This window comes from Myotis lucifugus, unplaced genomic scaffold (assembly GCF_000147115.1).
Source record: "Myotis lucifugus unplaced genomic scaffold, Myoluc2.0 scaffold_145, whole genome shotgun sequence".
NCBI lineage: Eukaryota > Metazoa > Chordata > Mammalia > Chiroptera > Vespertilionidae > Myotis > Myotis lucifugus.
The window spans coordinates 1,707,597-1,718,596 of record NW_005871193.1 but is presented as its reverse complement, the minus strand read 5'-3'; the positions used below and the strand labels follow the sequence as shown (position 1 = coordinate 1,718,596).

The following is an 11,000-nucleotide window of genomic DNA, read 5'->3' as shown; positions in this document are numbered from 1 at the left end:
CCATCTTGTTTATTACATGGGGATAATAATAGTGGGTTTGTTTTTTTTTTCATAAAATTGTCCTGAGGAGTTAATAATTTTTAAAAAATGAATTTATTGCCCTAGCTGGTTTGGCTCAGTGCATAGAGCATTGGACGGCAGACTGGAAGGTTCAATTCTGGTCAAGGGCACATGCTTGGGTTGCGGGCTTGATGCCCAGTAGGGGGCTTGCAGGAGGCAGCCAATCAATGATACTCTCTCATCATTGATGTTTCTATCTCTCTCTCCCTCTCCCTTCCTCTCTAAAATCAATAAAAATATACTAAAAAACAAACAAACAAAAATGAATTTACTGGGGCACATCTGTATACTCTATTTTGTGCTTACAGCCGAAAGTCTAGTCTCCTTTGGTCACCATATATTTGACCACTGTTACCCTCTTCATTCTTCTCCAACCCCTTACCCCTCCGGGGACCACCATTCTGTCATCTGTGTCTATGAGTTTGTTTTTTTGTTTGTTTGGTTTGTTTTAACAATTCGTAAAAGTGCTTGGCCCATAGTAAGTGCTACGCATGTGTTAGCCATTATTCTACACATTATACTACACATTTATCTATATGTCTACTTTCAAAGAAAGGATGTGAAGTGTGTTATTCTGAGTAAATGAAAGAGATCCAATCAGCCCTGTCTGGGAATTTGAGAATCTAAGTGAACCTAAAGGCCAAAGGGCCGAGACTTCACGACAGGAGGCAGACCAGAGGAGGCCTGCCACATACCCCACTCTCAGTTCTGCATGGCCTTGGGCATGGCACTTGACCTCTTAACTCAGTTTTCTCAAAAAATAGCAGCGCTATCTATTTCACCAGAGATTAGGTCATAAGACATATAAAGCCTCTAGCATTGGCGGGCCCACAGCAGGCTCCAACCAAATACATATTTCCCTAGTTCACCCACTGTCCTCCCATGTGGCAAATCATCATACCGATCCATCTGACATCAGGGCCTGCATAACAGCCCTAATGTTTTCTCCTTTCAAAGCTGGCTGAGGATTGCAGAATTCACGGCAAGGCAAGAACAGGGAAAGCCCCGCAGACTGTGCCATTTTGTTCTTATGCCCAGAAAATTCTAAGGCCCCTTGTCAGCTGCTGGGCCTTCCAGAGCCCCAGAGATCCAGAAATGGGGCAAGAAACTGCCGGAAGGAGGGGGAAGGTGCTGGCTGGACAGTCCCTGGTAATCATGGGCACTGCCGAGGGGCCCGCGGATGGCAGCTGTGTCCACATCCCGACGCACACCCCCAGGCCGCAGCGCCCGCAGGTCTGCACTCTCTCTGGAAAGGGTCAGTCTTTCCAGAGAGCAGACGTGAGCGCGTGTGGTTTCTGAGTCCTCACTCCCACTCCCCTCTGGCTTCTGCTGGAGTCTTGGCACCCGGCTTCTGTGTTCCCCTGGCTTACTGCTTTTCAAGTGAGCTCTTCACTTTGGTCTCCAGCTCCCTGGCAGCAGTCTGGGCTGGGACAGGAACTGACATGCTGGCGAGACAAGGAGCTGTGAGGTGGGCGAGGGCAGGGTGTTGGGGCAAGAGGTCGAGGGGCGATGAAATGTCTAGTCTTCACCTCTGGTCTGATACAGAGACCTCTCTGTCTGAGAAGGTGGGCTGCCTCTTTAAGACCGGGAAGGGGGGCAAGGGCTCGCTGCCTGTGTGCAGGGGACTGCTGGGCGGAAGGCTCTTTGGGAGCACAGGATGGCCTCACCCGGGGAGCCCCGCAGACCCCAAGCAGGACCTCGTACCGTCATCGCTCGTGTGGTGCTCCGTGCTCACGTCCTGGGTGGAGTCTTCAACCGAGGCCGTCTCTCCGTGAGGGCTGTCACTGCAACAGAAGCGAGAGGAACCCGGCTCAGCTGGCTCACAGAATTCTTGTCTCCCTCTCACACAGCGCCCTCGGGGCTCAGGCATGGAGTCTACCTCGTGCTCTCTCTATCCTGACTGCACACACCGACAGACGCCAAGAATGACAGAGAAGGCTCCTACTCCAGCCCCTGCTACAAAAACCACTGCAGTCTGCTTAGAGTATCTTGACACCAAGCGAACCCCTTTTCAATTATAAATTTTTTCAAAACTACAAAACAACCCAACTCCTCAAGGGCTGTTTCTCTAGGTGAATTAGTTCCTGGAGGGAGCACGGTGGAAGAAAAACACGAGGCTTTAGTATCAGATACAACCGGATCCAAAAATCCACTCTGACACTTGGAAGCTGTGTGGCCCTGGGCGAGTTACTGGTCTCTTCCAGCTTCAGTGGCCTAATCTAAATGGTCAGTATAGCTCACAGAGTCACATGAGGATTCAGTGAAATAAGAGGGGGTGATTGATAAGCGGGACTTCCTTTCTTTCTTTCTTAATCTGCTTGATGTCTCTAGGATGCCTTGCAGTTTAGCTCCAGGAACTGGAAAGAAAGTGGGAGGGGAGTCACAGAAATGGATGGGAAGAGGAGTCTGCTGCGGGCTGAACTCAGCAAGAGCGCAAGAGACAGTTAGGTCAAGTTCCTGAAGAAATTCATCCCGTCTAGAATCATCCGGGGTTGAGGATCGAGAATGGCCAGGGAAGTTACTAGGAATGTCGTTCTGCTGCCTGATCTCCTGGCTCATGGAGTTCAGAGTGCTTAGTAAGGTAGGAAACCCCCTGTTCATGTCCAAAGGTTCTTTCTCTGGCATGTGGTAGCAATGAGTGAGCCTTTCCAGGTAGTTCTATGAAAGAACCACCACCACCCCCCCCCAACCCCACCACCTGGCCTCAGGGTCTACCTCTGAGCCCATACCTCTTCCTTCTCATGGAATGGGTCCTTCACTCCTAGGAAGGTCCTCAAAGACCAGGAGGCCAGTTCAGAACGAAGCTCATTAGGAGCAGTCAGTTCCAAGGAGTCCTCCCGGATCCAGAGAACATCTGGGGCGCATGAACGGGAATTCCGCTTTGTCAAAAAATCTGGGCACAATTTCTCACTGTTTTCTGGGCCTAAAAACCCTCTGATGAGTTTGGTGACATTCTGGAAACCCTTGGGATGCACAGGACCACGGCTCACTTTTCTGCAGGGTTCCAAGCCCATCTATGTGGCCATCCACTATGGGGCGGTTCGCAAACTTCAGAGAGTGTGGGCTGGCTTGTTAAAAACAGATTGCTTCGGCCCCAGAGTTCCGATTCACTAGGTCAGTGGTCAGCAAACTGGCCCCTTGAGTGTGGAAGAGCCAAAATACCACGTGCGGGCGCGCACGTACAGTGCGATTGAAACTTCGTGGCCCATGCCACGGGGCCAAAGAGCTGCAGTTTGCTGACCACTGCGCTAGGTCATTTGCGTTTATAACCTGCCCCAAGTGCTGTTGGTCCGGGACCCCACTTTGAAATCCACTGTTTTAAGGTAAAGGCAAGATGATGTTTCCTAAGGTTCCTTCTTGCCCTAAAATCCCGTTTTTCTCACTGTACGCCCACACCCCAGCAACACCCCAGACCCAACCCTGTGGTCTCAGAAGCTGGCATGCCACCCAGCAATAGTCCCGGGAAAACCGGTTCCAGTCTCAGGTGGTAAATGTGGTGAATGGTCTCTTCTCTCCACGGTCATGGGGAGGCCAAGTGGCCTGTGCTCCCTCTTCCTGGCTGTCTGGTCTCCTGGCCACTTTCCAGAATCCTTGGACCCTAGCACGCCTACTGCCACCCCTCCCCCATCTCCTTCATGGCCTTAGCATCCGGCACCGGCACCTCTCTCCCCCCCAAGGAAAGGGAAGGTTGTGAGTCCTCTGAGTGGGTGTGAATCCAGGGCTGAGATGGTCCCTTTAACCCCAAGGTCATTTACTCTTGATCCTCCGGTGCCTCTGGCCCGAGACCCCGTCCCTCCCACCCAGTCTATGGTATAACATTCCCCGAGTAATCTGTGGTTTTTCCAGAGGCTGCCAACAAACGTTGGATGCATAACAAACAACATGGGGCCGAGGGGAACACCTTGGAGAGAACTGGAGGAAGGTGCCCTCCTGTCTGTGCCCCTGGAGCCCCCACTCCCACCCCCTGCCGGGGTTCCGTCTGTTCCACTGGGCTGGGACCACCCGGGAGGAGACTGAGGGACCATGTCCTGGGATAAGCCCAGCCTGCAGCGATTTCATATTTGAGAACTGAGGGCAGACTTTAGAAGGAAGGTAAAGCAGGAATTGGGAACACTGTTCCACAGCTTCCCAACACTCGTGCAAGGGGGAAACTGACCCTCCCAGTCACATGTACAAGGACAGCTCCCGGGAGCTCCTCGGCCAGCAGGCTGAGACCTGAACAACCTCCCTGACCCACCAACCACCTGTCAGTGACCACAAGCTTTCTCTCTGAGCTAGCAAGCCGAGGTTTCTCCAGCCCGGACCCAGGTACTGGGGTCTGCAGGACAGAGGAGAAGACGGAGCCCGGATGTCAGTGATATTTTCATGTTCACGACACATGGGTGTCCCTTTCTTCGCTCCCTGAGCAGGAGGCTCCTTCTGTGGAGATCAGGGACCAGTGTGGACCAATCGGCCTCTAAGTAAACACCCTCCCTTATTCTCCCTACCTCAGTCCATAGCAATGGGGCTGGCTGAATTGGTTCCAGATGCTGAATTCAGATGGAATCTGGTTTGGGCTGGCTTATGCTTTCAAGCCCAGGCTGAAACATTTTTAGGGGAAGGAAGAAGGGGGAGGAGGAGAAGGTAAGGGATGCTAGGGAGTAAAAGAGAGAGGCAGTTGTCTGTGTTTAGTGGAAAACTGACACAGGAAGTGGTTTCCTGGGGGCAGTGGGCAGTGCCCTGCACTAAAGGACGGGAGATCAGGGTGCAATCCCCACCATGGGGTGGCCTGAAAGATCGTCACTGCCTCTCTGCATTGCAGTGACTTGATCTGTAAAACGGAACTAGTGACTCAGTGTTTGTCCAGCAGGAGGGTCTATGTGCCTTGGGATCCTGTCATATCTCTGCTCCCAGGCCAGGTCATGAAAAACCTCACCCCACGGAATTTAATCCCACTTCAGGGTGAAACTGTGCCAACCTGCTGAAAATGGAGCTTACCCCTCTCTCCCTTCATGAATTTCTGAAATCACCTAAATGGTCATCTTACAAACGCCCAGCCAGCAAATTATGCCCCATATCTAAGCCCTTCCCAATATGAAATTCCCCGGGAATCGGGACTGTTCTGGGCACCAGGCACAGGAGAGCAGAACCCTGAGAGCCACTGGGGACTGGTGAACAACTGTCGAAAATTCCCTTTCCTAGCGAGTATTAATATTACTATTATTATTGTCATTATTTTTCAGAATATAATGAAAGGTAATGACCACTCAGAACTCATAAGGAAGAAAGGTGGCGTGAAATGGCACTTCCTCCACAGGCCGGGTCAAGCTGGGGCACTGCCTACACCAACCCAAGACCCTGGCAGCCTGAAGAGCCTGGGAGTGGGAGGCTGGGCGGGTCTGGGTATTTCCCTTGGGTCTTGTTTGGCCATCTGGCCCCCAGGCCAGTGTGTGTGGGTGATGCCCTCCCCGCCTCCTGCCCTGGCCCCCTACCAGTAATCCTCCATGCTTCCTCCTCGGCTGTAGACAGGGCCCTCCAGCTCCCTGGGGTTTGGGAAGATGTTCTCATGCTGGATGATGATGGTTTTGATCAGCTCGTTCACGTGGGCTTGGCAGGACACCTGGTCGTGGCCCTCAGGCACTGACATCAGCGAGGGTCCGAAGCAGATGGCGAGGTTGTAGGGGTCCATCATGTTCTCCTCACTGAACTGTGACAAACTGGAGGAGAAGGGAAAGGGTGCAAGCTGGAAAGCATGCGCATGAATGCCCAGAAAACACAATCACAGGGCACGGCCAAGAGCAAGAACAGAAGTTCTGCAAATTGCCACCTGCTTCCCTGGGCATCAGAACCCTTCTAAAACGCTGGCAGGAGGGTTGGGGAGGAGGGGTTGGGAATGATCACCACGATGGTCACTCAGGAGTCAAGGAAAGGCAAAGCAGAAGTACATCCTTGCAGGTGTCACCCCCTTTCTCTCCAGCTCCCCGATCTATTCCTACTTACCATCCCACCCCAGACCTTATCCACCAAGTCCACCCTGCATAGTTGGATACAGCTCCAACAGCCCCTCTAAGCTGACAGGGCAGACAAAGACCCTCAGGCTGCCCCGGTCATAACAGGGTTAGAGGACACAGGCATTGTGTACCTTCTTCAATAGAAAAATAATCAAATTATTAGGGATATTCCATTCTAAGATCTAGGCTTATTTTGTTTAAAAGCCAACGGATTAGCTTTTATATTCCATCAAGCCAGTGGAGTTCTTTCTGGAACAGCTAATGCAATTGTTTTTCATTTTCCTAACATCCTCTTCTATTATTACATTCAGGATCTGTTCCGGAAAAGGTCAGCACGCTGTTCAGCTCCTGCTCAGGCTTCCTCTGGATGCCGTCTGACTTCATTATCGGATATTTATTTATTCTGGGAACTCCCTCTTTCCAGCCAGCAGCTACTCCGGCCACACCTCCAACCTTGGCCAAGGACCCAAGCCCTTCAATGAGCCACCGCACCTGATTGGCTCCCATTGGCCTCTATTTGTCCAGGCACTGAAGGCTGGGCCAGCTCTGGATATACTCCCCACTCCTGCCCCCCACTGCAAAACAGTGAGCTCTGCTAAGGAGCTCTGCCTCCTTCGGGGCATCAGCAGAAAGTCCCCAGCACCGGATTCTGCCAGAGCCCGAGAAGACACCCAAACCCTCTGACGCTGAACCGAGGCCTGCGACTCAGCTGACTTCATGTGAGCTGGGCAGTTTACTTCTAGTGCATCCCACACCCAGACTCAAATTACCTAGCTGGTCTCTCTCTAACTCAAGGGTTCCCTCCTCTGTGGAAGATTGCCCACCCCCCTTAGAGAACGCCGGCAGAACCTGTGAGATGGTCCAGCGAATGTGAGCAACGGTCATGACTCAGAGTCACTGTTTTCTAGGACCTTGTCAAACGCAGGGAGGCCGGCGATGTGAGGTGATAGAACTCAGGGGCCGGATCGCTTCACAGGAGGTCATAAAAAGTTAATTTTGCAATCCTTCTCTGGCTCCTGAGTTAAAAGAGCAGATCCAGAAAAGGCTGGCAGATGTTTCCAAGTCTACTTCTCAGGCAAATAAAAACTTGAGAGAGACTGGAAATGACCTTGGTAACCTCAGCAGGGACAACTGAGGATGAGGTACCACAAGTTGTAGCAAATCGCAGGCTGGCTGGTTCCTGGTGTCATGGAGGGCACAGGAGGAGGCAGGCCCTGTGTTTGTAGTGTGATCTGACAATATTCTGGTAACAGGGAAGGAGACCAGAAGTTTCTGAGATGTCTTTTTTTTAAAAAAAATATATATATTTTTATTAATTTCGGAGAGGAAAGGAGAGGGAGAGAAAGATAGAAACATCAGTGATGAGAGAGAATCACTGATCGGCTGCCTCCTGCATGCCCCCCACTGGGGATCGAGCCCGAAACCCAGGCATGTGCCCTTAACCAGAATTGAACCCGGGACCCTTCAGTCCGCAGGCCAACGCTCTATCCACTGAGCCAAACCAGCCAGGGCTGGGATGTCTTATCGTCAAAGGGAAACAAACTCTAGCCCTGAGAATCCAGGCCCAGCTCTGCGACATGAGAAATGAGGCTGAGCCTTCTAAGGCAAGGCCTGTGTAAGTCATAGGTGGCTGCAATGCAGGGGACACATCTTCATGGACTGTGGTCTCAGAGGTCCGGGTCCATTTCTTACTCCCATTAAAATATAGACCAAGATCCTTCACCTCCAATCTGCAACAGGGAGCTAAAGCCATGGTTCTTAATTTTGGGAGGACGTAGGCTCCTTCAAGGATTTGACAAAAACTAGAAATTCTCTCCCCAGAAAATTCATATATGTGCACATACAAATACACACAATCTTGTACCTAATGGTATTAATGGTCCTTGGAGACACTGAAGCCTGTACCCAGTATAAGACCTCAAATACTGGGTTTTGATCTTTAAGGAAACACCTAAACTAAATAATACTGCTAACAGCTCCCTCTCTAAAAAAAACTTCTTTTTTGGCGTCAACTTATATATCTGCTGTCTCCTCTAAGAGTTGTACTATATTTCTATAGTTTCGTCTATACCACCAGGGAATCCTCCTAATGGATTCCAACTCATTAGCTTATGTGCAACTTCAAAAAGTTCAACATTATGGCTGGGAACACAGGCTTTTTGGGGAGAATGAGAAAATCAGGATTAGTATTGGAAACTTGGACTTTTTACTCGTTAATGATGCACATTTCCTTCTTTGATTACATTTAAAAGAAAAAACCAAAATATCCCAAGAATTTCTGGGTCAAACAGACCTGGTTTTGAGTCCTAGCTCCCTTGCTTGCCGGTTCCATGACTTTGTCTAGTTCCCTAGTTTCTTCACTGGCAAATGGAGGCCATTCTATGCCTCCTTTATGGGGCTGTTGTGAAGGTTAAATGCCAAGTACTGAGCACTGTGGCTGGCATATCGGTGGGGTTCCATAGATATTTTCTGTAATTATAATATTCTGACTGCTTCTTGGTACCAGACCCTTGATTCTAGTCCAGGAATGGACAGCAGGGCTGCGGACATTCAGCAGTAGTTGATTCACAAGAGCCTACCCGCTTCTCCTGACAGGCATTAATTACCTAAGTGGGCAGCATGTGACTGTGTGAGTCATGGGGGGTTCTGAACTCAAAGGCAGCTGTGGTGCTGAGTCAGGGCTTGGCTGATGAGTGGAGCAGACACAGTCTTGTGGAGGAGGCAGCCTGCACAGCCAGCACCCTCTGTCACTCTTCAGGGCCAGCAACAGGGCTAAAGGGCAGGGTGGGTGACCCAGAAAGGTCTCAGGCTGGGGTGACTGACCCAGACACCTACAGAGCCAGGCCCACTTGTAAGCAAGCCGAGGCGCATGAACTGGTCTCTAAACTTACATTCCTTTGAGGTAGAGACCAATCAACTAGGAAGACTCTTCATTTTCACACAGAAATATGTGCTAAAAAACCCAAGCCCCTTGGTCTAATTTTTGTTTTCTCCTTTTAATAGATTCATGGATCTAGAAAAATCTTTCTCCACTATATAAAAGACCATAAAGCAAGAGTGACAATAAATAGCAACTAAACTCATCCTCGGTATTGGGGAGTGTTCGGGAGGGCTGGGGTCTGGTGAACGGGGCAGTGCCTGCCTCATTAGACAGCAGTCTCTACTCCACAGGGAGCTGCTGTCACGTGGGGAGGCAGACCCAGTACTGCCAGATCTAATCATGTTTCCAAGAGAAGCTAGAAATCTAGATGTTTTTTAAGGATACCCCTGGTATTTAAACGTTTCAATATTTTCAAGATACAGTGGACTGAAGGAAACACATCTATGGGCCTTATCTGGCCCTCAGGTTGCCCATTTATAACCTTTGGTCCAGGAGGTTGAAGGAGAAGCTGCAGTGAAAGGACAGGTGCCTATGAGAAGTATCACATGTCCTCGCTTGCGGACTCTGCTGCCACGTGGGGACTCCTACGCCCTGGGCAAGAACACACTGCTTGGATGAGATGCTCTGGCCAAGCCCAAGGTCCCCCCAGACCCCTCTTCCAGCTACACTGACCCCACGTTTCTCCCGAGTGTCAAATTCCCATGTTCAGCTGCCAACTTACAATCTCCCCTTGGAGGCCTAACGGGCCCTCAACTTAACATGCCTGCATTGGCACCTGGCTTTGATTCCTTCCTTCACACCTGGTTCTCCCTAACTCCACAAATGGCATCACCACTTCCCCGTTGCTCATGCTAAAAAGGTAGAATTCTTCTTGTTCCTCACACTCTACACCCTACCCACCAGGAAGTCCTGTCAATGCCATGTTCAAAATAGATCCGAAACCTGACCCTCCCCACCACCCTCCATCACCTCCCCAGTCTAAGCCACCCTCCCCGCACCCCAGCCGAGATGGTACAATAACCTATGAAGGGTCGACCTGCTTCTCTTCACAGCCTTCTCTCTTACAGTAACTTCTCCACGAAGCAGTTGGTGGGTTTTTAAAATACACACATATAGATCAGATCACATGATCAAAGATCACATGGCTTCTCAAATCCAAACCATTATAACCAAGACTGTCAGGGCTTGAGAGCCTTGAACATCCCTGTGGCTCCTTCCTTTACTTCATTCAGGCTGCTGCTTGTGCCACCTCCTCAGGGAGGCCTTTGCTGACCGTCCCCCTATGGAGGCTCTCCCTTTCAGGCCTGCCCCATTCAGCCCTGCACTCTATCCCTTAACTAACACTTCTTTATTTTTCTCCTAAGCACTTACTAGTAACTGACGTTTCTGTCATTATCTGTTTTCTCCCCCGGAATGTGAGCTAAATGATATCAGGGCTTTCGTCTCTTGTTTTACAATGTATGCTTACAGCCTACATCTGTGCCCAGCACATAGTAAGTGCCCAGCAATTATTGGGCTGGAGGAACTGGCATAGATCCGTATGTAAACTTCTAGTGGCCGAAGCCAAGGTCTGACCCAGCTGCTTACTGGGAAGTCTACTCACTGATTGAGGAAGGCAAAGAGGTATCTCATGATGATCAGAGTGGTTTTGGGCAGAACCAGGAGGACTTTCCGGATGTGCAGAGCTCTCTCCTGCAGGTTGTCCATTGCTGAAAGAAGAAAGCCATGTGTTACTTCCGCTGTGGCTGAGATCCCAGGGAGTCATGGTAAGAAGAGTCTACTAACCGGCAGGTGAAACACAGAGTGGCCAGGTCAAGTCTATGCAACAGTGGTGCACTGTACAAGGCATTTCATCCCTGTGGCTTGTGGGGTGGGGGGATACATGCTGGCTCCAAACACTTACCAGTGCAGGACTTAAGGTATATGCTCCTTGGGCACAGAAGGGTTTGGAGATATTCCCTAAGCACCTACCCTCTTATTAAGACAACCGCAGACAAGGAACTATCCATAAACCTGCTATGACTGCTCGACACCCAGCCTTGGAGGGCCTACGTGTGGGGAGGGAGGGA

The 11,000-nt window shown here is 50.5% G+C and overlaps 1 protein-coding gene across 15 annotated transcripts in view; it reads right to left on the bottom strand.

Moving 5' to 3' along the window:
• Window positions 1-11,000, bottom strand: part of SRGAP2 (SLIT-ROBO Rho GTPase activating protein 2) — a 239,460-nt gene that overhangs the window by 12,185 nt on the left and 216,275 nt on the right. For 9 of the 15 annotated variants that reach the window (XM_023758976.1, XM_023758978.1, XM_023758979.1 and 6 more), the window contains 3 exons: window positions 10,535-10,640; window positions 5,532-5,756; window positions 1,765-1,847 (listed from right to left, as the gene is read on the bottom strand). In XM_023758976.1, the coding sequence (XP_023614744.1) occupies window positions 1,765-1,847; window positions 5,532-5,756; window positions 10,535-10,640 (414 nt within the window). The remainder of the gene's footprint in view (window positions 1-1,764; window positions 1,848-5,531; window positions 5,757-10,534; window positions 10,641-11,000) is intronic. The other 6 variants (XM_006094848.3, XM_006094851.3, XM_014460930.2 and 3 more) reach the window with 1 other exon arrangement.